Source organism: Aspergillus pseudotamarii, assembly GCF_009193445.1.
Source record: "Aspergillus pseudotamarii strain CBS 117625 unplaced genomic scaffold BDV38scaffold_117, whole genome shotgun sequence".
In the NCBI taxonomy this organism is placed as follows: Eukaryota; Fungi; Ascomycota; class Eurotiomycetes; order Eurotiales; family Aspergillaceae; genus Aspergillus; species Aspergillus pseudotamarii.
Window position 1 is genome coordinate 1 of NW_022475131.1, and position 26,824 is coordinate 26,824.

Consider the following 26,824-nt stretch of genomic DNA (forward strand, 5'->3'; position numbering starts at 1 on the left):
CCCCCCCAAACCAAAAAAAAAAAAAAGAAAAAAAAACCCAGGAACAACCAGAATGAATCCCCACTCCAACAAGCCAATTCCCAATCCCAACACCATACAAACAAACTCACAAATAAAGTCAAGATTTAATTGATCAGGCACGATAACAAAAGTTCTTGGCACCATCTGTCACTTTATTTATCACAGTACGAACAATTAAATCCAACAAGCAAACCACCACCACCTTCTTCTTCTTAATATATATTAAACCCAAGTTCCAACATAATAAAAAAAAACAATAATAATAATAATTACCCCACCACAAACAACCCCCTCACTACTACTCCCCATCACCACCAATATATATATATATATATATACACATACAATAAGTACAAGAATAAACACAACAACAAACACCCTCAACCCAATATTTAAAAAAATGACCACAAAAGCCACCATCCTAATCTACACGGGCTCACCCCTCGACTATCCCGAATACCGCCACACAGCACTCCACTTCACCTTTGCGAGCGGCACAACCAGCACGATGCACATAGTCGGCACGCAGGGTCTGTTCATCTTCCAAGAAGACGTGGACCTCGATCCGCATGAGTTTGGGAGCGAGTTGGCGAAGACGGTGGTCGTCGGGGAGATCGATGGGGATGTGAGTCCGGAGACGATTCGGCGGGCGGTGTCGGCGACGCCGGTGAGGAATGGGAGGGAGGATTTGGATTGGAATTGTCAGAATTGGGTCGGGGATGCGTTGATGATGTTGGTTGAGAGGGGGGTTTTGTCTGCTGCGGTGAGAGAAACGGCGGTTGATGGGATGGTGGAGGGGTGTTTGGAGGCTAAGGATCAGTGATTTCTCTCTTCTTCTTTTTTTTTCCTTTTTTCTTTTTGCCCTTTTTTTTTGTTTGTGGTCGTGGGGTTGATTGGATGTATATATTTATATTCCTTGCTATTGTGGATTTGTAGGGCTGAATATACTATCCTAACGCTAATGGTGATATGCTTGCATTACTTGTCTAGATGGTGTGTGTTCGTTTAGGTTAGTCTGTTTGTCAAGGGATATTTCGTAATTGAACATGTTTTAGATTCAAAAAAGTACACTGATATCTTCCATATCTATATCTAACAACGATCTATGTATCTAGAACTTGTAGACCTGGTCCTTGTTGTAGCCCAGCTCCTTCAGGATACCAGACAGCTCACCCTGGTCCTTCGGGCTGACCTTGTTACCGCTAACGGCGTTGTAGAGACCAGGAGGTCCGCAGACGAAGATCTTCTGGTTCTCCTCCTTGGGCTCTGGAAGGACGGTCTTCAAGAGCTCCTTGGTGATGTAGCCCTGGCCGCCAGTCCACTCCTTGGGGGGCTTGTCGAGGAGGTAGAAAGCCTTGAAGCGCTGGGGGTAGGTGTTCTCGAGATCCTGAAGCTCCTTCTTCAGGAGGATGTCATCCTCGCTGACGTTACCGTAGACAAGGGTAACCTTGGTCTTGTCCTCGGGGTTCTTGAAGATCTGACGGATGAGCTGGTACATGGGAGTGATACCGGTACCACCGGCGATCAGGGCAATGTGCTCATGCTTGTTGGTCTCCCACTGGTACTTGGGGAGAGGGCCCTTGAAGGAAAGACGCTGGTCAACATTCATGCTGTGAATATGCTCAGACATGGGTCCGTTCGGGTAGACCTTGACGACAAGGTCAAGGTAGCCAGGCTGGTCTGCCACGGTGATAAGTATTTATTTATTTATTTATTTTTGTTCTGATCATGAAAGGGGTAAATAGTTACCTTCATCGCTGGTGGGAGTGTAAGGACGGAGGACGGCCTTCTCGGCGCCAACGGGCTTGAACTTGGTCAAGAGAGCGGCTGATTTTTCGTCAATAAGACTATCCGGGCAGACCATCGTTTGAACCACTCACAAGCAATAGTGACACCGGAAACGGCTTCCTTGTCCTCGAATTCGAAGCGCAGTCTCTTAGTATTGTGGCTGAGGACCTCAATTTCCGACAGCTTCAGGTCCACCCATCCCTGGTCACCACCGGTGAAAACCTTGGCGCGCTCGACGGGAGCCTCAGCGGTAGCAGCAGCGCCGTAGTAGTAGCGGTACAGACCCACACTGAGACCGGTAAGGCCGACAGCAGTGTAGATAGGAGCCAGCGACTTGGCCTTGGGAGCCTCCGTAGAGTACTTGCGGAAACTCTACGCACATGGGTCAGCACAAATCCGGAACAAGTGTGAGAAAAGCGCAATGGTCCTTACCTGCCTCAAGGGCTGGGCGCAGCGGAAGGTCTGACGGGCGAACATTTTTTGAAAGCGAATGAGACTGGAGGGGGGTGTTCAATGGGGTAAGAGGAGAAAGCGAGAAGATTAGAAAGACGGCTGGAGAACTACTAACTAAAGTACCTTACGTTAACTGAGCTATCTTTTCGTTTTCGGGACCCGCCCTCCGACCTCGCCGATTACACATGACGCAATACCTGCCCTAGGGGTCCCTGGCATTCATTCCGTGCCTATTACTAACCCGCTACTTCAATTCCGCTGCATTTCGCTGCACGATTGTCCTGATGAGTCGCATGATTATGGGGACAACTATCTAAATTGCTTGCCATAGGGCCGGCGGGTTACGTAGTGTTTAGAGTGCGTGGAATATATTTTTCCGCGGTCATGGACAGTCCGAACCATATATCCGACCCGATTAGAAATATATCCGATAAAGCATGAGTCCTAGTGTCTCAAGTTTATATACTTCAGTGTAGATGAAACTGGGAGAAATGAAGACAGACCGGGGCAATCCAACCCTCCGGGCATTGACGCCTGTCTATCCAATAGATGTAGCCGGTATATCTTGAAATATCGCACACGGTATAGTCCATGGGTAGTATCGAGCGAGACGCTAGACCTACGATGGCTTCGGTATCATATCGACCAAAGAAAGCAAAGTTGAGTGTAGCATATACTATGTACGTAGGGGGAGTGACCTGTCTACCAGCAGGAAATTTACTTCATTCACCTCGTAGAGAACCGTCACATTCAGAAGACAAACCCGGTATTTTTAAGAGATTTAACTAGAAAGGTCGCTGCAGAGGACTAGTGAGACATCAAAACCATTTCTCCCATTATCTGGGTTGTAGATACACGCCATGTTCTCTGCGTGCTCTGTCCTGCATGCATGCTATGGCCATAACATAGTCATTTCATCCGCACACTCCTTCCCCGAACACCCAAAATTTCACATTTAAGCGAAGGTAGCAGGACGAGAGTAAGCGAAGATCTTCTTGCCCTCGGTCTTGGCGGCACGGTGAGGCAGAGGGAACTTGAGGTCCTTCTGGAGGAGCTGCTTGATGTAGGGGCGGCGGATGGAGTCGGCGTTGTCGACCTCAACAACCTTGAGGATCTGCACAGTATCGTTAGTCCAACTCAAATTAACCATCGTCCGCCATCAGTAGAAAACATACGTGGATGGAGCCGAAGCGGGCACGGTGGCGGGCAGCCATGTCCTGGTAGAGAGCCTCAACAGCCTCGGTACGGCTCATCTCACGGAACTCCTTGTACATGTTGTGGGTACCGGAGCGAGAGTCGTAGCGGATCCAGATACCGAAGTTCTTGACCTTCAGGTGACGCTTCTCGGGGATGACATTGAGGCTGACGATCTCACCGTTGGCCTTCTTGACCTTACGGAGCTGGGTCAAGAAGTACCAGAACCGGGACTTGGCCACGACAGTGTTAGGCGCAAAGATGCGCATGCGGTAAAGCTTGGGCGTGGGGTTAGCCTCGGTGGGCAGATGACGCCCGATGACCTGGTACTCGGTGAGACGCCCTATAATAACCAGTCAGTCATTTTTGGCACATTTTAAAATCTTCAATTCGTGGCGTTCAATTATCCCAATGGCGAGAATCGGTGCGATAAATTCCGTGCGATACGCTGTCACATATTTCGAGGTTCGAGTCGAGAATATTTTCCACGATATGCGACCGTAAAAATTCCAACTTTCCGACCGTGCGTAACGTCCATTCGTACTAAAACCCTTTCCATAAAAATTCACCATCACCGCTTTCGCTGAATCGAGACCATATGATTTTCATGCTCCTCCTCGATACATCTTCTCTCCGGTATTGTGTCGTTCAACGTTCGCAAGGGGATATACCGCACCGATTCGCCAGGGTAAAGGGGTCCGAAGAAGGGAAATTTTTTTTTCACTTACCCATCTGGTAAATCTGTTAGCAACAAGACCTTCAAATATGGTGGATAGATAAGCAGGGTAGGACTCACTTTTGTCGACTGTTGTGGTTGCTCGAGAGAGGTATGCCGGTTGGGTCTCGTTCGTGAAATTGGGGATTTGTGATTTCCGTTGAGTTAGGGCTGCCACCCTAAGCGACCTTGAGGCTTGGCACGGGACACCATTCCCAATTGGGATCGCAGCCACTGTGGCTGATAAGATCGGTCCCGTCGGCGGTGAGGCATCGTTCCCCACCTCATGTTTGCACTTGTACGGAGTACGGAGGAAGCATATCGTGCTTCCATCTCCGCTCAAGTGCTCGGAAACCTGCGATATGGGCTCGACTTGCTAAACCGACACTGAAAGTTTATGATTGATTCATGAACATATCACCATGGCCACCATCTTTGAGGACTTCGTACAAGGCCAGCGACTTGGCTCTGGCCCTCGCCTTGCTGCTGCTCTCACTCCCGTTGCCCCCGCCGAGTACCCCCAACGACTCCAATCGTTCTACCGCTTCTCCAATGCTGCACGTGTATCCTCAGATCTCCGTTATTCTCTTTTTCAGGCCAATGGGTTAAAGTTACCGAAACAAGAACAAAACGCATGGATCGATATCTTTTCAACTTACTGGACCGCCGTCGGGGAGATTATCAAATTCACTGATTCTCCGTCAAGCGCGAGCTGGGTCAAGGTCTTCAACTCTTGGAAAGACTTGGCAAATATTCTCATTAGGGGGTATACGAACTTTGGTCTTCAGGCATGGACAGTTCCATGTCTATACGTCGTTGGAAAATACTTGCGAATCTTCGCCATGAGAGCAGACGCCGAACTGTCGTCTCAAGATTCGGTTGCATTCGGAGATAATTTCCAGGATGACATAGCGGCCGATTTCGAAAAGAGCGCAAAGCTTGAGGAATCGGCTCGCATAATCAACCGAATGTTCACTCTGTGTCTAAGTGACAGGTGGGTCTCACGCGGCCGCATGAGTTGTAGCCCGTTGCTAATCACCGAACTAGAGCCCCGATTGAGGAGTCGCGCAAATGGGGCATATATAATACGACAAACCTGCTCTTCAAAACTTATTTCAAGGTACGGGAAGCATCACCGCCACCGCATTATGCATGTAGCTGACGAAGTACCAGATCAATTCTGTCTCTCTTTCCAAGAATCTTCTTCGCGCGCTCAACGCTTCATCGGCAGACCTTCCAGACATGGAGGTCTTCCCCAAATCTCACATAGTGACTTTCAAATATTATGTTGGGTTGATTCACTTTCTGGATGAGAATTATGCAGAGGTAAATGGCAACTCCAGGCTTTGTCGGCCTCTGAGGCTAACTCTTGCGTTCGGACAGGCTGAAGAGCATCTGGCATACGCATGGAACATGTGTCACAAAGATGCAGTCAAGAACAGGGAGTGAGTTTAGTAACTCCCGCTCAAGTAACCTAACTAACCTTTTGGAGAATGATTCTTGCGTATCTTATCCCTTGTCACCTTGTCACGACACATACTTTACCAAGCAAGAAGCTTCTTGCCCCATTTCCCAGACTCGAGAAGCTGTTCCGTCCACTTTGCAACTGTATCATGAAGGGCGATCTCAATGGCTTCGACAATGCTATGACAGCAGGAGAGGAAGAATTTGTGAAGCGGCGCATCTACCTGCCCCTCGAACGAGGACGTGATATCGCACTGCGAAACCTATTCCGCAAGGTCTTCATTGCTGGAGGTTTTGAAGAACCCAAGGATGGCCAACCGCCGATTCGACGTACACGTATTCCTGTTGCTGAGTTCGCAGCAGCATTGAGGATAGGTACACATGCAGATGATAGATCTCGGGTTGATATTGACGAGGTTGAGTGTTTGCTATCGAACCTCATTTATAAGGTAAGTTTCGCAAACCTTCCCCACGTAGTCCATACGACGCCTATGCTACGCGAAAGCTCATCGGCCACTGACAAAAAATAGGGTCTTATGAAAGGCTATATTGCTCGGGAGCGCGGCATGGTGGTTCTAAGCAAAGGTGGCACTGCGTTCCCGGGAACCGGTGTCTAAGAGCGACATAGTCAGCTTAAGTCGAGAGGCATGTTAGCGCCGATTATCTACTTAATCTCGTCCATATTACCTGCACATACCGTCAAAAGCTTCGATCATCAGAGGATCATTATCTGAACGATCCTGGATGCAGATGACCCAGTTATCAACTTGCGCTGCTCAGCGTTTACGACTCCCCACCAGAACTTTTAGCCCCTTGCGCTATGCACAGATTTCAACTCTAGCCCAATTTCGACACGAACCTTGATGACTAGATTCACAACATAGCTTTTGCTACATGGACAGTAATGGAACATGACGGACTACTGGATACCAGTCATTCAGAGTCTTCTTGCTCAATTGATAGCTTCGACGATTGCGCCAAGAGAGAGAAATGGCATTTTCAATGACCCTAATATAGAAGTTTGCATGATTTACGACGAGCAGATGCACTGCATTGGTTTCAGAATATCAATATTGTACCAAAGGACCTCATCATGGGCGGTAATCTATCTTTGGCTTACATTTACACAGTATACCTGATACAAGACGTGAAGAATTGAAACAAAATAGATAGAATTTGTATTTATATATCTACTACTATAAAAGCACTCCATTCCGTCTGAGGTAAATAACACGCTGTTTAGCGTAGATCCAAGATTACATCAAGCCAAGACAGCCTGCATCGACTCTTAACCAAGAGCCAAAATAATACAAATAGCAGGCTAAAAAGAATCGATCATTCAATGAGAATATTACCCGCATAACATCCCATTATACATTAAAAATCAAATAATCAAAGTCACACAAATACTCCAAACCAGTGGATATCAACAACCCGGAGAAGGCTCAGCCTTAGACTCGAGATCATCCTATCACAAGCATTAGTGTCAAACACATACCATGAGCCGTCTTCAAACACAAGGAACAAGAAAAAAAGAAAAAAGAAAGCGAGATGGAGGGGGAGAACTCACCATATGATTACACATCGCAACAAAAAGATCAAAAAATAATTTCCCTCCCTGTTCCATCTCCATCTGCATCGTACCGCTTCGCTTAAACGTCGACCGACTCCGTATGATCAAAGCGAGATAATGCGCCCGGAGCTTAGACTCGCTCTCGGGGGTATTACTGTAGGCGTAGCGCGCGCTAGTGAGGATGGTACTACATTGGATGCCGGAGTGTAGGCCTTGTTTTCGAAGGGCTAGGCGTTTAAGGAGATCTAGGCCGTATTTATCTGCTGCACAGCTATTGCAGGGGGTACGTGGGTTAGTTTATCCGTTCATGAGGGTGTACCTATACAGAGAAACAGGGATGGAGAGCAAAAGGGTGAGAGGAAAACATACTAAACAGCCGTATCTCTCAATATCTCCGCTCCAGCCGCATGATGAAACAAAGTCGCCCCATTACTCTGACCATCTTTATCGGTCCCCGTATCTTCCAGCTCCCAGGAGTTCAGTTGCTTGTTATGTACCAGCTGGGGATAATAATCGCCCTTGTAGAGGTACTCGAGAACACACGAAAAAGCTTCCGGTTGCTCATCGGGGAGGTTAACTCGTCTGTTAGGAGAGTCTGGCGGTTGGGCTTGGGTATATGCTGCGGCGAAAAACGGGGATACGCATAGGATGTCTTTGTGAGCTGCGAATAGGCGCTTTTGAGGACCTACGCAGAGGGTTATGACGGCTGGGGAGTGTGACCTGGCAATATGTGAGTCGGTTCAGTTTTTGCGAAAATAACTGTAAGTAGGTTTGTGTTGTTCAGGGGCTCTTACCGTCCATCTGGAGGGCTGGATGAGCCATGACGTCTATCTAGACGTCGCGATACTGACGGACTGTCCCGTAGCAGCTGCTGTTTTCTGCTCCGAGATACGATTTTCCCGGCTCCATACTTCGAGGATAGACTATCGGGATTGCCTGGTGGTGTGCGTGTACGTTTTGTAGAGAACATTTTTATTCTTATTTTTCTGGAATCGCTACGCTGTTCGGTCGGCGTTTGGGAGGAACGATTTCTTTTGGATTGAGGGAGAGATATGAAAAGAATAGGCAATAATGGATTCAGGGGCTCCCTTTTCTTTGTTAAAACTCAGGGCAACTCTGAAACGGATGGCGAATACATGTACTACTTCCGTATGAACGTCCGTCGGTACAGATTGTAGAAAAAAGGGGTCTGGGGAGTAGAGTCGTTTTGTGAGCAAGGCGCGGGGGAAACAGAGCCTTTTGTATGTTTTCTGATTCATCCATCTTGTTAACAGCCAGCTCGACAAGGGTATCGTCTCTTGTCTTTGTCGAGAATATTATCTGCGATGATGATTGGAGACGCGTAAGGATGGGTAATGCACGCGTAAAGTGGTTTCGTGCATCGCCAAATACTCGCGCAATCACGGGGCAGCCATTGCCCAATTACGTTCCGGAAAAGGGAAAGGGGGTGTGGATCCCAAGACCGCAATGGGCGAATTGTTTGCTTCATTTGGACTGGAAACTTGATACATCAATTGAATTTGGACGATCTCTTACTTGCATGTTTTATATTTTGTGCAATCACAGATCCCTCTGCTGGTAAAACTTGTAAGAGAATTGGATCTATCCTTGATGGGGGAAACGTGGGGTTGATCGCATGCCAGGCCTTTTTTACTTTGCTTACCTCTCTTCATTTCTTTTTCATATCTAATGAATTTGAATCGTGAGACTCTGAAGACATCACATTGAAGCCAGTAGTTTAATCATTGCATTGATGAAGATATATGCTTGGGCTGTCAATATGCATAGCCCCTAAAACCATGTCCTGTCGGAAAGTTGTCCAATACCCCAAACGCCAGAGGTAACATGCCCACGCTCCTAATTCCGATTCTCATTTGCAGTTCAAAGCTGTGTGTAGAGATGCCTCGCCATTACGCCATTCAACCACCGAAACAAAAACAACCATATCTATAGTGTCCTACAGAAAGACCTTCCTCGCCTCCCGGGGATGACTTTCATTAGGGCAATAAGGACACTTGAATCTACTGCCCTTGCATAACCGTTTAAGGGACTCCTCTGCGATGACGTGACCACATGGCATCATCATCGGGGGGTTTTCATCAGTGGTTTGTTCTTTGGAAACGGGGCAGACGAAAATGGAATGGAAGAGATACGACGGTGGAAGCGGAATTTCGACCTAAATTGTACACAATCAGTGGAAGATAGCACAGGAAGTACACCGACTGCACTCACCGGAAGCTCATTTTCTGTGGTCCACTCTGTCCGCTTCGCTTTCATGATGGTTTGCAGTTTTAATAGGGTCGGCAGAGCTATCGCACCGGCTGTAGCAGCGACGTATAGAGGCGAATCGGCAGATAACCCGAGGAGAGAGCAGAATTCACGAGTGAAAGATTGTGCCACATCTTCCCACGCAGAGGGATTGTTGAAGATGGCCCTGTAAGGAGAGTCTTGCAAATTGGGACAAAAAGCCATTGCTCCCATGAGCTGTTGAACCTCCCGGAGATACCTGGGTAAGAAACTCTGAAATTCGCGCCTGGCATACTCCAAAGCCTCTTGCCTCCCCGTGGGAACAGGTCCCTGCCTGTCAGGTCCACCATAAAAAAGCCAGACGAACTGCAACCGGCACAGTTCGAATTCAAGGTTACTTCCTCTGGCTTCCAATGCTTCCCTGTTATCCCTTGACCATTGGATTGCCGGGAGCAAGTTGTTATTCTCTTTCATTTCATGTAGTATGTAGTACATGGTGGCAAACTGTTTCCGAACCTCGTTCGACGGGACTTCATCTATATCCAAGAGCGTCGCTGCATTTTCCGAGGCACTCGTGCCTGCTTGCTGCTGTGACTCCATGGCCTTCTTCTCCGCCATTTCGGAAAGGAACGTTGCAGCGACGGAGAACTGTCCTTCTCGGAGGAGATGCATTGCGATAGCTCGGTTGATGAGGTGCTCTTGGGAGGCGAGGGCATCGTGCTCGGTTGGAAGCGGCCTGTCCTTAAAGAGCTATGAGGATGTAAGCGAGACGCACTTGATCTCTCGTTTCTTTGTAACTGGTATTTGGTTGGGGTGGGGGGGTGGGGGGGGGGCGATACCTTATCTAAAGCCTTTGAATACTTGTTGAGGCTGCTATGTGTGTCTTTAAGACTGTCATTTATCGAGTCGAAGGAAGACTTCACAGAGTTCTGAAGCTTGGCCAATGTCATAGACGTCTGACTCGGATCTAAGTATTGATAAGTAGTCAAGAACCATTTAGTCATGATTGGTTTGAGTGTCAAGCCGGATGTGAAAGCGAACTGCGGGCATCTGAAACATTAAGAGAGGCGAACCAACCGGAAGCAATGGCGTCTCGTGCGGACTGTAGTAAGTCTATAGTCGTTTGCACATTCTTGATACTCTGAGCAGCTTTGATCTTCTTCGACAGTCGTTCGTGTTCCTTCTGAACAAGCTCCATGGTGGTGAAGTAGGAGGTTGGTGATAAGCTGGGAGTAGTGTGATAAAAGCGGAGTCCGACAAGTTACCGCCGTGATATGGCGATAGCCATACGGGAGCTAGATTTGAAGTTTTAGTAGTTGAATCAGTGATAAGGCAGCAAAGAATATAGAGGAACAGTTCCTCTAGTAGATCCAGCTAGCTAGGTCATCTGGTTCATCCAGTGGAGGTTGTGTGAGTCGGTTGGATGGTCGTTTGCTCTATCGCCGGAGGGACGGCATTACGACATGGGCCGTCACGTGTTCCGGGGGCAGTAGGAATGCTTCCCCTTTACCCCTCCTGACAACGCTGCCAACGTATCAGGCACGGTGCTAACCCTCCAAAGGGGCTGCTGTGAAACAATTGAGAACGGATGACACTTAAAGGTGCTTGCTGTGTCTCCCTTTGCTCCAAAGCCCAAAGAGCTGTAGTTGGCTTACAGGTTGAATATCACCGTTCTGTACGTAAACTTAAGGTGAAGAAGGTCGACATTCTCAAGCGATTGCCTTTCTTTTCAGGACTTACAGCAGTAAAGCATCAGTAATACAATGGAGCAAGAGCCCAGAGCGGGGTTGGTACTTGTAATCCAAGATATTCATAGAAGTTAGAGTAGCTATTGAAGATACGGAGTAGACAAAAAATGGATCGAAAGACGTGGCCTCCTGGTTTTTTACTTAGCATTTGTTCCACGTAGTATTTACTAGTAGATGCATGAGTAGGCTACAGCATGACCGGCTGTTACATTGTACTTGAAAACTACAGTTAGGATACCTTGAGACGGAGCCCAGGTGACTTCTGTTGGAAATGGACGTGAGACTCAACTACACTTACAGCCAATCACAATCGAGGGCTGATCCGATAAGCAGCTCGCTTACGCTAGCGCGGATGTCAAGTCTTGGCCCGTCTATAAAAGGTCGGGACACCCATCAAATCTTTAGAATTTTTTTTCTTTTCCTCCCCATCCTAGTGCACGGGCAATACACGTATCAGTGAGGAGACATCCGAGATCGTGTTTTTGCTAGTTGAAAACTATTTTTTTGACCGCTCCACTTGGCCTTCGGGTCGGGTGGGAATTTTTGAAAACAAACTGCCCTAGCTCATGTATATGAGTTAGTTTAATAAGAGTGCGTCTTGTGGCATCTTTTCATGTCACGACCCATTTGGGAAGTACTCGAGAATCTCGGTCTTCTTTTCACTGCTGTTTGCCTCCCATGTTGGAGGCCTGTAGAGAAGAGGAGTTCGTACCCAATTCTTGTAGATAGTATGTAATCAGATAGTTGCATAAGCTTCAGGAAACGTTGTTCTGGATCTTGTCCCTAGCACTCTTCCGAAGGTGGTTCTGACCGGCATACGTGGCGGTGCTCTTTCAACCCCCTAATTCTCAACATACATGTGTGGCTGAAATGCAACTAGGCAGCTTTTTTTACCGGCGGTTGCTGAATATTGTGGCGTTCTGTACCCTGGGCTAGAAGCGTCTTCACATGTTGACTAGTGATAGCGCATTCAGTGAGAGGTAGTAATAGCAATCAATATCAAAGTCATGAAGATTATCTAGACGACGGTTGAATTGATATTTGTGGCTTAGCCGCTCACCGCTTCCATAAATATGGGCATCTGTGACGTCGCTGAAGACAATGGCAACCCCCCTCTCTATGCCACATTTATCTTGAGGCCATACTTTCTCCAAGCTGTCTACAAACGCCATGGCTGACCCGTGTTTCCGCTTCTCGTCCCCACGTTCCAGACTATAAGTCCGCAAAGACCTCCACACACACACCTCGGATATGTCACGATCTTCTCCTGCTCGCTGGACAGAACGACACAGACCCCAGGAGGGTCAGCCCTTTTCTTTCCCCTTACGCTGCGCTTGGTTTCTGGACACTCCTCGTGGTTACGTTCCTCGTCACTCTTCAGTCTAAGCCCCAAGGACATGAACCTCCATTCATTACCAACACGGTAGTCGCTTTTTGTTTCTACTATGTCGCAATCCGCAACGCAAAACGGCACACAGGCTGCGCCTTCTACTACTACAACTACAATGCAGCGCGAGATTACAAAACAATCGGTTGGCCCCAAAGAAAGCCCTTCATCCCATAATGGTCCTGACGGGCAACCGTCTCTCCCTGGTCACCAGAGGATCGTCTTCACCGATCCTGTCGCGCTCCGATACCTTGAAGAGGACCCTTCGACGATTGTGCTGCATCGACGTTTGATTCTCCAGGGCTATGAGATATACATTGTTGAACAATGGGCCTGTTCGAGGATTCAGCCGACTTTTATAATTACGACTTATACGGGAGAGCCTTCACACAAAGTGGTAGCGGGATTGCTAAGCGTTCCTACGAATGAATCCACTTGGTCCCCCCGCTTAAAGCTATATTTCGATGCAGTTAGAGAATGCGAAGCACGCAGGAAAGAGACACCGTTTGGGACTTTGTCCATAACTGATTTGAGCACATTTCCTTCCGCTCTTACAGTCATCCCGGTGCCTGATGGTGATATCCATAAACACAAGGATGATTTTATCGTGAACGAAAACTTGAAACGGCTGAATTGTTCAGGCCGGGCGGGCCTAAAATTACAACCACCAACGGCAGCAACTGAAGCCAAGTTCTACCATCTCTACCGGACCAGCGAGAGAGTCCCGCTATATTCTGCCGTTATAGAGCTTGTGAAGCAGTGTCAGATTGCTTTGATGATGTTTGGGAACCTGGCTCCGGAGTATGTTGATGGACTCTTATGCGATGTGACAGAAGCAGCAATTGGCGACTGGTGGACGGACATTGGCATAGATCTATACAATATTGAACCCAGCGATGGTGTTTTGGGACCAACTACTGTGGCTGCGCTGCTAGGGACGCTGATGGGGGCTCGAAACCGGCTTCACGCTTTTGGTGCTCCAGTTGGCAAAGATGCCTTTGATATCTCTAACTTAAAAAGAGGAATCAGTAGTTTTCAGAAATCCCAGAAGCTGAAACGGACTCGGAGATTGGACCGTCAAACATTGGACAGACTCCATCGGGTCACTGCAAAGGCCGCAAATGCGGAGGGCTGGACCGATGCCGTTAAGTCAACTATGGCTGAGTTGAGTGGCCATGGAGGCGAGATGGTCATGGGTATGGTGCGGGGCCGGGAAAAAGGCGGCATCGCTGATATTGAAACCCTAGATGTTGACAATTTCGCACACCTAGTCACGGGTGAAAGAGCCAAGTGGCTTTGGAGAGGCAAGCCGCGCAAGAGCGGCATTGGAGACAGCTTTGCTGGAGGGCATCCAGGTGCCGACATGATGTTCACTACAGATGATCAGGGTGGATACCTATGGACCAGTCGCAAACGAAGCTCCCATGATGATTTCATCGCGGAACGCTCTTATCAAGGGTCGGAACGCCCAGGAAGGCCTCTCGAATCAGTTAACATCCTTGATGATAAAGATCAGAATATAGGCAGGTTGGTGCGACGAGGCGTCAGTGGAAAAGTGTCAGATGCGCGAGCTGGGTTTGGCAGGTTCAAGGATGCAGTGGGCCTGCGGTCACACCTCCCGAAGACCAAGGATGATGCGGATTTCGTTGGTGACGCAGCTTATATTCCTCCTTTAGAGAGTGACACTGAGATGGTCCCTTCAATGATCACTTCTGATGGAGGTCGAAAACCCGAACCTGAGAGCATTCCTGACAACGAGATGCCAACCCAGCCTCACGAACCGAGTACCGAAGCACCGCTCAACAACTTTGTACCAAAATCATCCGATGTCAAACTCCCAGCTATAACAATCGAACCCGCAGCATCAAACGAACCCTCCGATGGCTCCCGGAAGGTATCTTTAACTCGGGAAGATGAGGAGTCGCAAGAACTAGAGCGGTGGAAGACGCGATCAACCGACGCAGCCGCCGAAGATCAGACGTCAGAGTTTGGCATCATGTCATTGCGCCGGCCGCATAGCAGTGCTGAGCTTTATCGTGCAGACGACACTGAACATTTGAATAATTACTGGCCGCGACATCTGTCGTTCAGCACTGTCGAAGAGGTCGTGCTGGGATGGGAAGACTTGAAGGGGAAGGTCGAAGACTCTGAAAACGCCGACGCCAGCTTAGAAGAAGCTATTGCTGTAGAAGATATTCTAGTGTCTGACGCGCGAATATTCAGCTCCAGAGTACAAGGCTTAAGTGAGGGCACTGTTCCTTGGGTCGAAAAACAAGTGGGTTCAGTAGATGACCTGAACCGAGTTTTTTACGAAGCACATGAAAGGATCAACACAACTTATATGGAGAAGCTCAACCAATATCAAGGAATTCGAGAGAGATCTAGTGATCTCCTCTCTGAAGAACACTCCTCACTCACGGACCACATGAGACGGGTCGAGATGATGAGCGCAAAACTAGATTACGAGCTTAATGTTCTTGGGTCCAAGGTCGAGGAAGTCGAAACTGGGCTAGGTGAGTTTGAGAGACATATTGAGGAGATAGAAACAAGGGTTAAGACGCTGGTCCGCGGGGAAGAAGAAAAGCAGAACTGCTCGTGGCTTTCACGGTTAGGAAGATTCACTGGGTTCTCTACGTAATTATGGTTTTAGACCGGCACCTGTAATGTAATACTGTGACATATATATATTCACTTCTATTGTACATAATATGAAAAATATTCGATTAACCGTGCCATGCGCAGAACCATGACCAAGACCCAAACACTTTCACCATCCCAGCACTCATCTAGCCGGCTGCGATCATAACCAGCCGGCATAGAGTGCCCCGGAATCGACAATCTTGAGAGCTAAACCCAAATGCAACGCTTCCCGGGAAAAGATGATCTCTGAAACCAAGGCAAGATCCGCGCCTGACAAGGACAACATAAAGGCAAACTCAAGCGTAAAAAGAACATAGATTATGTTTCGGAAGGGAGGTTTGTCCGTGAGGCAGCAGACTTCTCATCCATTACATGCCGAATCCCATACCACCGCCCTGCTTGTTGGCGGCTTCGCCCTGCATCTTCTCGCTGACCTTGATGTTGACTTCGAAGAACTTGGAGACGCAGCGGTCGAGACAGACGGACTCGCCCTTGTTCAGGTCGCCTTCACGGTAGTCATTGGGAATGCACTTCTTGGTGCAAGACTCGGTCAGACTAAGCAGGTTGTCGGCATTAGCATCGTTGTCAATCGAAAATTGAGTTGTATCTGTGAGCGGAAATTCGAAGGGAAAGTTCAAGGCATTATGATATTGAGTGCAAGTTGGGATTGTATTCATGAGCTCACCGGTTGAACATGTCTGAAATCATCTCAACTTCGGTCTCTGCGGCAGCAATCTTCTCTGCCGAGGACATCTTGGGGGGACCGCCAAAGAGGAAAGACATGGTTTTGGTTATTGAAGGGGTAATTGGAAAATGACTAGGACGATATTAGCATTGACGGTCAACTAATTCATGGACTTTTACTGACAAATTTGAAAAGAGATTAGGTTGATGCTGGTATAGAGGATGGAGATAAATGTTGTCTTGAATGATGGTTAATCGGAAGTTCCAGTCGGAAGCTTGGACCACCTTCACCGCCTTCGAACGATTTTTCTTCGGCTTTTCGCTCGTTTTGCTTTTTCATTCCCACACACTCTCTTCCCGTCCGTGATGTGACGGGCTTCGTAGTCTTCCACCTCGTATCCATTGCAAATGCATTCAGTTCGCCCCAGGTGGGCTTCACAGTTGGTCTCCGGGAGACTTTGGTCAAGGTAAGCACCATCACTTATGCCTTTCTTTTATTATATTCTTCCCCTGCAAAGCCATCCGAGGACGAATCAGATCCCTTCCAATTCAGAACCGCTGCAGTATGATGCCTGCAAAGCAGGCAATGAACGCAACGGAAGCTATTTTTTGACTCTGACTGGATTCAATTGCTTGAACTTGTTTTCTTTTCTTCCTTGACGCACATTATCACTTGGATCCTGTGCTAATTTTGAATGATCAGAGCAGGATTGCCCGTCTCTGCCAGTGTAAAATGGGCTTGCTCCTCGAGAGCCCAGCTGGCTCAAACCATTAACCGTTCCTCCATTGTTTCTACAAGTACCAGGAGTAGCAGCAGTGCCGCTTCACCCGAAAGGGCTTTCAAGGAACGGCTACAAGAGGTTCAAAATGTCTGTCCTGATCCGTATCCTCGCTTAGCAGCAGATGGTCGCTCCGTGAGCTGTTCGGAATTCCGCGACCGGTACAACCACTTAGAAAATAATGAAACAGTAGAAGGCGACTCCGTCGTTGTTCGTGGTAGGTCTCAGCCTTAGTCGGCTCTACCTTATTGTTTTTTGTACTTAGATTAGTAGGTAGGATACGTACATATAGACTTGCCGGAAGCAAATTGATCTTCTTCGATATCGTCCAAAATGGCCACAAAGTTCAAGTTATGTGCAACCTTCGTCAACTGCCCGGGATTACACCGGAAGCCTTTAAAAAGCTCTACCGTTTGCTCCGCCGCGGTGATGCTTTCTGTACGTTTCTCAACAGCCACGTCTGTACGTTCACTTGGGCTGAACCCTTGCCATAGCTGTAACAGGTAGACCTCACCGCACCGGCCGAGGGGAGCTCACAGTTGTGGCCACTGAATTGCCTCAACTTTTGTCTCCCTGTCTCCATGATGTTCCCCTGGATGCAAAAGAGCACGAGAACTCGCCATACCCCCGTCATGTCCAGTTCCTCGCAGACCAAACGACGACCGACATTATAAAGGCACGCTCGGCGATCATCCAGTATCTGCGTCAATTCTTCCTCGACCGGTCTTTTATGGAGGTCAACACTCCCATCGTCAATTCGATCGCTGGTGGAGCCATCGCTCGTCCCTTCTATACTTCCGCGACCGAATTTCCAGACCGCCAGCTGTCTCTCAGGATCGCACCGGAATTGTGGCTGAAGCGCCTAGTGGTTGGTGGTTTCGATAGGGTGTTCGAAATTGGACCCTCTTTTCGCAATGAAGGTACGTTGCGTTCAATCCATTCCATGTTTTCCTGCAAAGTACTCATAAATGACTGACGTTCTAAAGGCATCGACAAGACCCATAACCCCGAGTTTACAACATGTGAATTCTATCATGCTTATGCCACTCTAGAAGACCTTTTGTCAATGACAGAGAATCTACTGTCCGGCATGGCACAACATATCCGCGATTCCAACAAAGACGCTACGCTGAAGCCCACCGAAGTTGACTTCTCAACGCCATTCCGTCGTATCGATTTCCTCGCTGGTATTGAAGAGAAGATCGGCCGCAAGCTCCCAAATCTCACGTCTCCAGATGCGGTGGTCCAGGTGAAACAGCTGTTCCAGGACTTGTCACTCGAGATCCCCGAGGCTCCCACACTCCCCCGACTTTTAGATGAACTCTGCAGCATCTATGTGGAACCCGAATGTATAAATCCGACCTTTATCATCAACCCTCCCGAATGTCTATCGCCCTTGTCGAAATCATTTATCCATCCAGTCACTGGCCAGCGTGTTGCTGCACGCGGAGAACTGTTCATCGAAGGAAAGGAGGTGGTGAATACATACGAGGAGGAAAACTCGCCATCTGAACAAAGACGCAAGTTTGAAGACCAGGTACGCTACAGCAAGGATGCGGATGAGTCTGCAGAGATCGACGAGAGCTACCTCGAGGCTCTGGAATGGGGCCTTCCCGCTACAGGTGGCTGGGGATGCGGGATCGACCGTCTTTGCATGCTCTTCACCGGCGCCAAGAGGATTGCAGATGTCCTACCGTTTGGGACCCTACGTGCCGTAACCCGGCGATGAATTCTCTTAAGGTGGAAAGTACTTGCTGTACCCATTAGGTATCTGGATAACCCACCTTCAACTGTACAATAGCAACCTTAATATGTGAAACTCAATAACTATATACATCCCAGTCATGATAATCAACATCTCATCTCAACACCACCCTAATAAGTCCTCGCCACCACCTCCCTCGCAAACTCCCCAAAACTCTTCCCACTCTCCACCTCCTCCTCCAAATTCGGCTGCGTAAACACCGCCAACGTATTTCTCGCAATCCTCTTCCCCGCAGAAGGCTTCGCCCCCTTAACAAAATGCGGCACAGCCCTAAACTTCCCCCTCGTAATAAGCTGCAACGCCTCCCCGGTCTGAAAAGCCAAACAATCCCGGGGGATATTAACCTTCACCACCTCTCCAGTCCGCGACTGAATATAAAGCCCAGCCTTCGGATCTGGCGAAGCCCCCAACTCAACAAGCTCCCCTCCCTCCCCAGGAGGACTAGCAACCTCATCCACAAACATAGCAGAAGTCAACCCCGTCAAACACCCATGATCCAAATGTGTCGCACACCAATCATCATCGCCATCGCCATCGCCATCCCCAGTCTCCGAATCTCCTCCCCCCTCCGCAGGGAAATAATGCAACAACCTCGCCTTCGTCGTCAAACTCGTCCTCACCACATGCTCCAAGTACCCACTCTTATACCCGTCAATATTCGCCGTCGCGTACCGATCACACGCCCTCGCCACCAGCGCCGCAGTGTCAATAATAAGCGTGCAGAGCTGTTCCAGCGCGGGCCGGAACGTGGGCAGTCGGTCCGCCGGCGGCCAGATGTTCGGGGCCGTGTACTCGGATAGATCGGGGAAGTTGACGGCGGGGGCACCTTGGAGGGTTGGGTCTTGGTAGAATGCGCAGTTGACGTAGTAGGAGCCCTTGAGGGTGTCGAAGTGGCCGGACCGGAGGGTTTCTTTGCCGCAGGACCAGCCTACGAGGTATTTTGCCGATGGGCTGGTTAGGGTTTCTGGGAGGTTTGAATGAGTGGTTCAGTTTTGTTTTGTTTTGGGAGGGGTGTGTAGTACCTAGTTCATCGTTGGGGAGGGCTGCAAGGTAGGATGCGTTGGAGAGGACTTGGGTGCGTAGACGTTGGAATTCGGGGTCGAGGTCTTTTACGACGATTATTCCTAGGGAGGACGGGCCGAAGGCTTCGGTGAGGGCTTCGAAAGAGACAGTACCTGGCGTTGATGGTTAGATTTTTTTGTTTGTTGTGGAGGAAGGTTGATATATATCTATATGTATATATATATATTGGTGTTTCTTGTGTTTGCTTACCGTTGATGAGGTCTTTGAGACTCACTGTTACGGCTTGGGCTTGAGGTACGCCGTCTAGACCCATTGTTGCGATTGTATTTGTGAGAGGATCGATCAGTTAGTATGCAAGAGGATTATAGTGGATTTATTGTTGCCCCTCTCAAGGAATTTTTTTTCTCTATATTCCCCGCCTTTTAGTCAAGGTAATGTAGTATTTGGCTGGCGGGCCAATCCGATGCTGTTCATACTGCCGGTTATCTGCGGCATTTCTTTCTCTTATCGCTCGATAAGACATCGGATAAAAGAATGTGGTAGAAGATTAATCGTATTTATGTCTATTTATCCTTCCCTAATCTACAGTAGTCACAGAAAATAATGGCAATTAGCAAACCATGTCGAAGACCAGAACACTAGTGGTTCATCGCCATAAATACATATCCTAGTCGCAGCTGATTTAATAGTCAACCTAGGTCCTGCGCTAGGCATTAACGTCGAGGAAGTCCTTGACGCCTGAACTCTGAAAACGAGTCAAGAGTATCGGCGCGAAAGAGCTTCAGAGCATCCATGAACAAATATCGTGAGTCGGCCGTTTGTCCTAGGGCCCAGGGCTTGGCCTGTAATCACCTCCCTCCGATTCATCCGTTCCCCCCGGGAGTTGATTCATGGCCAACGTAAAAACTTCATCTGATTCAGAGGTATCTTCCTCGTTTGGCAGGCTGGGCCCTTCTTCGGAGCTTACTGGGTTGCTCACGTCCGCGGCCCCAAGACCTGTACTGACCAGCTTGCTAAGCTTGCCAATCTCTGCAAAGTTGGAACCAGCCTTCGTGGACGGTCGACCAACATTGCCGGGAAGCTTGGCCAGGCGAAGATCGGCTGAATCCGCTGTGCCATCAAGAATTCGGAGATTTGCTCTCCACATCTTGATTTCACGTGCATCGCTGTAGTAGCCCACATCCTGGCCATTGAGTGTATCAATCGCGAGGGTCTGAGTTCGAAAGTCGCCCCAGAACCAGTCTTTCCCTTCAGGAATACGTTCATCAACTTTCCGTGAATACTCCCTCGCCTTGATTACCCCCGACAGATCCAGCCCCAAAGAGCGAGACCCGAATAAGAGGTCCATAGCATCGGGATCGTAACAACGACCGATTATCATATTCTGCGAAACCTCCACCGTGGCGCCTTTCCACACTCTGTACCAAGACCCATATCCACCCATGCCAATCGATTGAAAAACGTCAATGACTTCCTCGGGCTTCATAGGCAACTGTTGGCTCGTCCCGTCGGTCCCTGCACTAGATCTTCGAGGCGCGTTCGTATAGACCTTTCCTGCAACTCGAACCTGATATCGCTCTGCCAGTTGGTCCGACATGAGATCGTTCACGCAGTTGACAAGTTCCAGGCGTATCTCGTCAATGACCATAACATCCTCAACGGCCTTATGGGCTTCACACGAGTAAAACTGGCGATTTGGTTTCAAGCGGACAGCATCTCCAATAACCAAGAGCTCAGCTCCGATGAAAATACCTCGGCAATAAATGGCTGCGTTCGGCCAAGTTCCTTTAAAGTGATATTTGTCCAGAAGACTGAACGATGACATTATCGTCATCGCATACCCGATGGAGGGATGTAGCTTTTCGGGCGGAATCCCTTGCAGAAAGAGCTCGTATGCATTGAAGGGCTTGATACCCTGCAAATGGACATATTTGTAGTGCAATGAATAACTTTTATCGTAGCTTTGAGGATCAGGAAAGGTCTCCACGCGAAAGCCGGAGTAGTTGACACCCCATTTTTTGGGCGCTGTTTTGACTAAGTCCTGAAGAACTATGTCTTCTTCTGGAGTCTGGCCTACAATACCAACCCGCCATTCGGGGGTTCCTAACCATTGGCCTTGGTTGGGTGCGTACATTTCGATGCGTTTGTTTTCGTGGTTCCAGACCAGTTCCCCCTGATAATCCGGAGCCCAGAGTACGACTTCTCCGGGTCGAGGAACGTAGGAAGGCTGCATGCCTAACTGCTCAATATACTCGTCAAGTGCGGTCTTCTCGGTCCTCCAGTCCATGCTTTCAGTCTCTTGTATTCGCTCATCCAGAACACCATTTTCTTTGAGCCTCATGACGGCCATTTTGAATACGTCTGGTGTTCCTTCACTATCAAGGATAGCGCGCATTCCGGCCGCAGCAGACCTACCAGATGGCCTACCGGGCGGTCTTCCAGGCGGTCTTCCAGGCAATTTCCCATACGGCCGCCCTGGAGGACGACCTGGTGTCCCTCTAGGGGGCATGTCGACCGGCCTGGCAAGACTGGAACTTCCTCTCCCTCGTCCTCTCCCTCGTCCCCGTCCTCGTTGGGAACCATCTAACATCGTTGGAAGTACATTAGCGGACATGGTAGAGAGTGAAATACGGAAGAAGCGCCAAACCTTTTTCACGCTTTGCCACTTTGTCACAAAGCATGCAATGGCAAGTCCCAACCGCGCCTGTCACCAGATGGTAAAAATGTGGAAAGAACTGGAGTATCGAGGGGAAGTATTGCCCAATTGGATGTCCCCAAAGAAATCTATCACGCTTGAGGTGAAAACTGTTAGACTCAGAAAAGTTTTGTACCATAGTAGGACAAAGACTTACAATGGTAGGATCCGTTCCACGCGGCCTATCAAAGAGGGCGTAACCGTCTGGCAAGCGGTCGATCATATATCTCATCCCTGAAGATCACTGTTTAGCTAGAAAGGACTTGAGGACCATGTGTGAGATTTAATTGATAAAGAAGCAAAGGAACCAGTACAAAGCAGTCACAGGAACAATTTTGGACCAAGGATCTATCTCACGCATCGAACGACAGGATCCGGCAAGATAATAGATACGAATATACAAAATATAATATCAAGCAAATTGAAAACCAGTTGAAGTAAACAGGGCGATATAAAACTAGCCAGCAAGTCTTGAACACTAGGGGTACAGGAGAGGACTGGTGCTGATGCTGGGGAAGATTGCTGCAATAGAACTGAAACGATGATAAGAGCTACCAGAATCGATGAATGACAATAGTTATCATAGAGATTAGAAAATAAAAGTTGTCCATACCCTCTTCGTATGCTCCAATTTTCTGCAGCCATAACGTTGCCAATTTCTCCCGGTAACTGCTATCATTTGGCATGCCAAACCTGGCTTCGGTGGGCCAAGTTGACTTATCTCCATCACTGACAGATCCATCTATAGGGATTATTATTACATTTTCGCTCTCGTCCCCTTCCTCTGCCGGGTGTGGTAATTGTGGCAGGGACATTTTAATAGAGAATGAAGAAGCCAACACCCTTAGAATAGGCGTATCGGAATTTAATCTAGAAATGGCGTAGATATGCCATTCTTTAGAAGAAGAAGAAATATTTGGTGATCAGATAGTCATCCATGGCCCTTATTTTCAGTAAAGTATAAGGGTGGATCTTCTGGTAGATGTAAAATAGAATAATTATTTTGATTTCCGTCAGGCACAATGCGATGATCCGCTTTGCCCCTTCTGAGTGGACGGTGGTCATGTGACTACATACGAACAATAGATTCGTGAGTACATGATGATTGATCAATCTCACTGCAATCAGGGAGAAATAAATGACTCAAGAACTACCAAAAAATCACGTAGATCCCACTTTCAATTGAATAGTGAGGCTTCGTGGGTAATAGCCACTATAGTACTTTGACTTCTATCTCAAGCTCATGCCAATACATACAAGACATTATATACTCTCCGCTCTTACTCCGTACCCCGTTCCAAATTCAATTCCAACTCCAATCTCACTTTCATCAGTTCGACACTTCCTCGACAGTTTGGCTTTGAGTTGTCTCCGGCTCTTCCGTATATGATGGCGGGGACAGCTCTCCCTCCTCAACCCAAACCTTCCGTAGTTCGTTCTCAATTTCCTCTCGGCGTTGTTTCCATTCATCGACCTTATCCAGCCGCTTACGAAGTTCTTGCAGCTCTTTCTCAACATTCATCTTCTCCTTAGCCGTGCCAATCCGCTCAAACTCCCACTGTTCGCCTTCGGAGCCAAGGCCAAGGGTGAGGTTGTAAGTGTGATACTTTTTGAGAGACGCACGCGTAGAGATTGTGATGAGTGTAATCCCGCGCTCCTTGGCCCGTTCGTACAACAAGCCCTCAACATCTGAGGAGACAGCAGAGGTTCCCTCGTCGAGGAAGGCGTAACGGGGCTCATGGTAATATAGACGTGCCATAGCCATTCTTTGCTTCTCACCACCACTCAGAACATCCTTCCACTCCTTCCGGGAGTCCCATCCACCTTCGCGGGTAGGGAGGTAACCTAAGTGGGCGTCATCCAAGACCTTCTGGAGACTTGCATCTGATATACCTCCCTCACGCATGTCGACCTCCGTGTGAGGGTAGATGACTTGGTCACGCAAAGTACCCACACTGAGGTAGGGTCGTTGGGGAAGGAACATGATTCCGTCCAATCCAAAGCCCCTTGGTCGACTAACTAGCCCACGATAAACCGGCCATAATCCAGCTATTATACGAGCAATAGCAGATTTGCCAACTCCGTTCGGGCCAGAAATAAGCAGGTGATCTCCAGAATGCACAACGAATGACAGTGACTCAAGAAGCTCATCGCCACCATGAGGATAGAGAGATGGTGCGACGATTGGAACATTTTCAAGACGCACGCCATCAAATCCATTATGGATGGTACCCTGAGCATCGGCTAGAGAGTACAGCTCCGCACGGGAGCCGCGTGGAGGATAATATGCGTCTGCATGAACCCTATGGAGTGTCGAAATCAGTGTGTAGACACGCGAGGTGTAACCAGCCAGTTCCGAAATGTCCTTGATACTGTACATCATTCGACCACCGGCATCTGCTAGAGACAGCATCAAACGTTTGTTCGTGATGAATTCCTTCATACGGCCCCGTTCTCTCCCGACCGCTTCAGGTGTATCGGCTAACTCCAGGGCACCGCCCAGGCCACCCCATGCAGGGAGAAATACAGGCAAAGATGTGATCAAATAGCCGAAGGCAGACCAAGAATATTTCAAGATAACATCCTCGAGCATATTATAGCGGATCTTCAGGCTGTAAATTCCCTCTAACCAGCGCTGGAGATCCTTGAAGCTTCTCATTAAGAAGACTCGCTCAATGTCAGCTCCCCCATAGAACGATATCTCTTCAGCGTTCGCAAGTAACCTAGAATGAAGCCCTCTGAAATCTCCTTCCTTTTTGCCCTCGACGGCCTTGAGCTTGCCGAACGGAGGTGACAGTTTACGCAGAACAATTGCAGTGCCGAAGTAGCCCGTGAGGATTCCGCTAAGGGCCAAAGGCCCCAGAGAGCGGTACAATTGATAGTTAAAGACGAATAAATCCACCAGTGGTTTCCCCATGGAGGAATACAGTGCAGCGGCTGCAGAGCAGAAGAGTGTGAGATCCTGCGTGATGAACTGGTCCGCACCCTGACCAATGCCGCCGTCCAGATTCATCAACTTATAATAATTGTCATCGCCAGTGAGGTACAGATCGTGAATGTACCGGGTGAGTCTCGTTCGAAATGCGATAGACACCTTCGACTGCAGGAACTTTATCATGGCATTCGTATACGAAGCAAGCGTACCAATGCCACACCATTTGACAATACCCCACATGAACGCTCGGCCTTTCCCTGCAACGAGGTCTCTCACGATCTCGCCATCCAGCCTTGCAATTAATAGCGATAAGTACGTTCGTAGAAGTAAAAAGACGCCATGACCCATAAGAAGGCCGGTCTCCTTACTACCCCATCTAGGGACCATGATACTCCCAAGACTAAGAAACTGGTGAAGGAAAGCAAGGTTTAGGCCCGGCTTAGTTGTCGGTGGTGGAATCTGATTTGATTCGCCATCTCCAGCGCGAGCCGAAGCTGGAGGGTTTAAGAAAAGCCTTCGATGTGCATCAAATGTCGTAGGTTTGGTTGGGTGGATAGTAACTTTAGACGTCAGAGAGTCTTTGTAAGGCACGTATATGGTGCGAGACCCATCCTTTCCCCTAATTCCAGAGTTTCGCCGTAACAATCGTCTGCCCTGGGCGCGTTCCTTCGCCCTCTGTCGTAGTCGTTTGTACCCTCCATATCCGGTTGCTATGATCGAGAGCAGCAGCGCAACGGTGGCAATCAGCTTGGTTGTTTTCGATGAACGCTTAAAGCGAGAACGAACCAAGTTGAGGTAGTAGTGGTATAATGTGGCGAGGGGATCCTCCCGTGAGCGTAGTGTTGACTGGGCGGCCATTGTGACTTAAATACCGGGGCACTTGGAGTCGAGCGGGGAGCTCACACGGCGCCCTTCCTTAAGCCAAGGCGACATAGGCCATGAAAGCGTCTGAGTGGGACGCGTCTGGGAGTTGTATGGTGTGTGTGTTCAGTCAAGGTCGTGAGTGAGTATAGTAAGGGAATAAGTTCATTCATGGATAGTTGGCGAGTTTAACGATCTGCCGAACAAGTCACATTATGGGTGATGCTGACGGCATCGTGTTGTTGCATGTGAAGAACCTCGGGTCAGTGCAATTGCGGAGAGCTCACGTGCGGGCTTGTTTCCCCAGATTTGCTTACTACAGTACTTAGTACGGCGGACTAAATCGAGGTTTCTTTTTACCGAAACTTAGTGTTTTACAATCAAGCTACGGCTGCCACACATTTTATCTGGTAGCGCTCTACACTATAGAATATACTATTCTATAATATATGGAAGCACATTCCCGGCATACAGGAGATAGCTGGCAGCAAGCGTTCGGAGCGCTGGTGGTCAGCAAGTGGTAAAGATACCACTCACTATCTAGTATTAAGAAATGTAGGATATGTAGAATTTTAAGAAAAATATAATAGATCTGTAGATATGGATGTGATTTAATGGTCATATATCTGTAATAATATGACATCGATAGTAAATCATAGCTAAATAGCACTATATAGTTTGTGTATGTTTACACAATATAGCTGTATTTTGGCTCAGTATGTCTCCATTTCTATATATCATAGCCTCTTGTATGCTCCATGGTCACTACTGATTTTAAACATGTGTTGGTTGAATAGGAGCAAGCTGTCGGATTAACTTGGGTGGAAGGGAATAAGGTGGTGGGCCTGTCTT

The 26,824-nt window shown here is 48.4% G+C and overlaps 12 protein-coding genes across 12 annotated transcripts; 4 read left to right on the forward strand and 8 right to left on the reverse strand.

The window, feature by feature from the left end:
• Positions 1–270: 270 nt before the first annotated feature.
• Positions 271–1,046, forward strand: BDV38DRAFT_26700 (uncharacterized protein). The gene has a single exon (XM_032056508.1). It carries the CDS (start codon positions 422–424, stop codon positions 842–844), a length of 423 nt encoding a protein of 140 aa, XP_031907330.1. The 5' UTR covers positions 271–421; the 3' UTR covers positions 845–1,046.
• Positions 1,047–1,132: 86 nt separating this feature from the next.
• Positions 1,133–2,286, reverse strand: BDV38DRAFT_276077 (cytochrome b5 reductase family protein; the record flags this gene model as incomplete). Its single annotated transcript, XM_032058146.1, has 4 exons — positions 1,133–1,701; positions 1,771–1,848; positions 1,902–2,181; positions 2,242–2,286. 4 exons carry the CDS (start codon positions 2,284–2,286, stop codon positions 1,133–1,135), a joined length of 972 nt encoding a protein of 323 aa, XP_031907331.1.
• A 931-nt stretch (positions 2,287–3,217) lies between these two features.
• On the reverse strand, positions 3,218–4,065 carry BDV38DRAFT_288835 (60S ribosomal protein eL20; the record flags this gene model as incomplete). Its single annotated transcript, XM_032061109.1, has 3 exons — positions 3,218–3,376; positions 3,438–3,799; positions 4,026–4,065. The coding sequence occupies 3 exons, from the start codon at positions 4,063–4,065 to the stop codon at positions 3,218–3,220; spliced, it is 561 nt and encodes a 186-aa protein (XP_031907332.1).
• A 377-nt stretch (positions 4,066–4,442) lies between these two features.
• csn12 lies at positions 4,443–6,965 on the forward strand. The gene is made up of 6 exons (XM_032056318.1): positions 4,443–5,165; positions 5,219–5,291; positions 5,345–5,497; positions 5,555–5,616; positions 5,664–6,084; positions 6,166–6,965. The coding sequence occupies exons 1-6, from the start codon at positions 4,594–4,596 to the stop codon at positions 6,250–6,252; spliced, it is 1,368 nt and encodes a 455-aa protein (XP_031907333.1). The 5' UTR covers positions 4,443–4,593; the 3' UTR covers positions 6,253–6,965.
• A 96-nt stretch (positions 6,966–7,061) lies between these two features.
• On the reverse strand, positions 7,062–8,178 carry BDV38DRAFT_288837 (BTB/POZ domain-containing protein; the record flags this gene model as incomplete). Its single annotated transcript, XM_032061110.1, has 4 exons — positions 7,062–7,103; positions 7,206–7,479; positions 7,578–7,928; positions 8,003–8,178. 4 exons carry the CDS (start codon positions 8,176–8,178, stop codon positions 7,062–7,064), a joined length of 843 nt encoding a protein of 280 aa, XP_031907334.1.
• A 441-nt stretch (positions 8,179–8,619) lies between these two features.
• BDV38DRAFT_264905 (ubiquitin-protein ligase RMD5) lies at positions 8,620–10,898 on the reverse strand. Its single transcript, XM_032056319.1, has 4 exons — positions 10,533–10,898; positions 10,295–10,422; positions 9,441–10,205; positions 8,620–9,384 (listed from the first exon to the last, which is right to left on the reverse strand). The coding sequence occupies exons 1-4, from the start codon at positions 10,651–10,653 to the stop codon at positions 9,166–9,168; spliced, it is 1,233 nt and encodes a 410-aa protein (XP_031907335.1). The 5' UTR covers positions 10,654–10,898; the 3' UTR covers positions 8,620–9,165.
• Positions 10,899–12,212: 1,314 nt separating this feature from the next.
• Positions 12,213–15,413, forward strand: BDV38DRAFT_26782 (putative Sin3 complex subunit (Stb2)). The gene has a single exon (XM_032056657.1). It carries the CDS (start codon positions 12,649–12,651, stop codon positions 15,226–15,228), a length of 2,580 nt encoding a protein of 859 aa, XP_031907336.1. The 5' UTR covers positions 12,213–12,648; the 3' UTR covers positions 15,229–15,413.
• On the reverse strand, positions 15,414–16,137 carry BDV38DRAFT_26781 (Tim10/DDP family zinc finger protein). The gene is made up of 3 exons (XM_032056655.1): positions 16,099–16,137; positions 15,916–16,047; positions 15,414–15,785 (listed from the first exon to the last, which is right to left on the reverse strand). Exons 2-3 carry the CDS (start codon positions 16,011–16,013, stop codon positions 15,599–15,601), a joined length of 285 nt encoding a protein of 94 aa, XP_031907337.1. The 5' UTR covers positions 16,014–16,047; positions 16,099–16,137; the 3' UTR covers positions 15,414–15,598.
• A 472-nt stretch (positions 16,138–16,609) lies between these two features.
• On the forward strand, positions 16,610–18,422 carry BDV38DRAFT_288841 (putative lysyl-tRNA synthetase; the record flags this gene model as incomplete). Its single annotated transcript, XM_032061111.1, has 4 exons — positions 16,610–16,910; positions 16,967–17,131; positions 17,188–17,613; positions 17,680–18,422. The coding sequence occupies 4 exons, from the start codon at positions 16,610–16,612 to the stop codon at positions 18,420–18,422; spliced, it is 1,635 nt and encodes a 544-aa protein (XP_031907338.1).
• A 73-nt stretch (positions 18,423–18,495) lies between these two features.
• BDV38DRAFT_26786 (uncharacterized protein) lies at positions 18,496–19,941 on the reverse strand. The gene is made up of 3 exons (XM_032056664.1): positions 19,731–19,941; positions 19,481–19,633; positions 18,496–19,422 (listed from the first exon to the last, which is right to left on the reverse strand). The coding sequence occupies exons 1-3, from the start codon at positions 19,792–19,794 to the stop codon at positions 18,569–18,571; spliced, it is 1,071 nt and encodes a 356-aa protein (XP_031907339.1). The 5' UTR covers positions 19,795–19,941; the 3' UTR covers positions 18,496–18,568.
• A 145-nt stretch (positions 19,942–20,086) lies between these two features.
• On the reverse strand, positions 20,087–22,355 carry BDV38DRAFT_26815 (uncharacterized protein). Its single transcript, XM_032056716.1, has 3 exons — positions 22,334–22,355; positions 22,129–22,265; positions 20,087–22,064 (listed from the first exon to the last, which is right to left on the reverse strand). The coding sequence occupies exons 2-3, from the start codon at positions 22,160–22,162 to the stop codon at positions 20,305–20,307; spliced, it is 1,794 nt and encodes a 597-aa protein (XP_031907340.1). The 5' UTR covers positions 22,163–22,265; positions 22,334–22,355; the 3' UTR covers positions 20,087–20,304.
• Positions 22,356–23,200: 845 nt separating this feature from the next.
• On the reverse strand, positions 23,201–26,171 carry pxa1 (putative peroxisomal ABC transporter (PXA1)). The gene has a single exon (XM_032056320.1). It carries the CDS (start codon positions 25,967–25,969, stop codon positions 23,507–23,509), a length of 2,463 nt encoding a protein of 820 aa, XP_031907341.1. The 5' UTR covers positions 25,970–26,171; the 3' UTR covers positions 23,201–23,506.
• Between the last annotated feature and the right edge of the window lie 653 nt (positions 26,172–26,824).

Excerpts from the sequence above, each read along its gene's own strand:
- BDV38DRAFT_26700 (XM_032056508.1), top strand. The coding sequence starts at position 422 with ATGACCACAAAAGCCACCATCCTAATCTACACGGGCTCACCCCTCGAC.
- csn12 (XM_032056318.1), top strand. The coding sequence starts at position 4,594 with ATGGCCACCATCTTTGAGGACTTCGTACAAGGCCAGCGACTTGGCTCT. Across the intron at positions 5,166-5,218 it reads ACTCTGTGTCTAAGTGACAG|AGCCCCGATTGAGGAGTCGC; the intron begins GTGGGTCTCACG and ends TCACCGAACTAG. Across the intron at positions 5,617-5,663 it reads GATGCAGTCAAGAACAGGGA|AATGATTCTTGCGTATCTTA; the intron begins GTGAGTTTAGTA and ends AACCTTTTGGAG.
- BDV38DRAFT_264905 (XM_032056319.1), bottom strand. The coding sequence starts at position 10,653 with ATGGAGCTTGTTCAGAAGGAACACGAACGACTGTCGAAGAAGATCAAA. Across the intron at positions 10,423-10,532 it reads ACGAGACGCCATTGCTTCCG|ATCCGAGTCAGACGTCTATG; the intron begins GTTGGTTCGCCT and ends ATCAATACTTAG. Across the intron at positions 10,206-10,294 it reads ATTCAAAGGCTTTAGATAAG|CTCTTTAAGGACAGGCCGCT; the intron begins GTATCGCCCCCC and ends ACATCCTCATAG.
- BDV38DRAFT_26782 (XM_032056657.1), top strand. The coding sequence starts at position 12,649 with ATGTCGCAATCCGCAACGCAAAACGGCACACAGGCTGCGCCTTCTACT.
- BDV38DRAFT_26781 (XM_032056655.1), bottom strand. The coding sequence starts at position 16,013 with ATGTCTTTCCTCTTTGGCGGTCCCCCCAAGATGTCCTCGGCAGAGAAG. Across the intron at positions 15,786-15,915 it reads ATTTCAGACATGTTCAACCG|TCTGACCGAGTCTTGCACCA; the intron begins GTGAGCTCATGA and ends CAACCTGCTTAG.
- BDV38DRAFT_26786 (XM_032056664.1), bottom strand. The coding sequence starts at position 19,794 with ATGGGTCTAGACGGCGTACCTCAAGCCCAAGCCGTAACAGTGAGTCTC. Across the intron at positions 19,634-19,730 it reads TCTCAAAGACCTCATCAACG|GTACTGTCTCTTTCGAAGCC; the intron begins GTAAGCAAACAC and ends CATCAACGCCAG. Across the intron at positions 19,423-19,480 it reads CCTCCCCAACGATGAACTAG|AAACCCTAACCAGCCCATCG; the intron begins GTACTACACACC and ends CAAACCTCCCAG.
- BDV38DRAFT_26815 (XM_032056716.1), bottom strand. The coding sequence starts at position 22,162 with ATGCTTTGTGACAAAGTGGCAAAGCGTGAAAAAG. Across the intron at positions 22,065-22,128 it reads AGTGGCAAAGCGTGAAAAAG|ATGGTTCCCAACGAGGACGG; the intron begins GTTTGGCGCTTC and ends CAACGATGTTAG.
- pxa1 (XM_032056320.1), bottom strand. The coding sequence starts at position 25,969 with ATGGCCGCCCAGTCAACACTACGCTCACGGGAGGATCCCCTCGCCACA.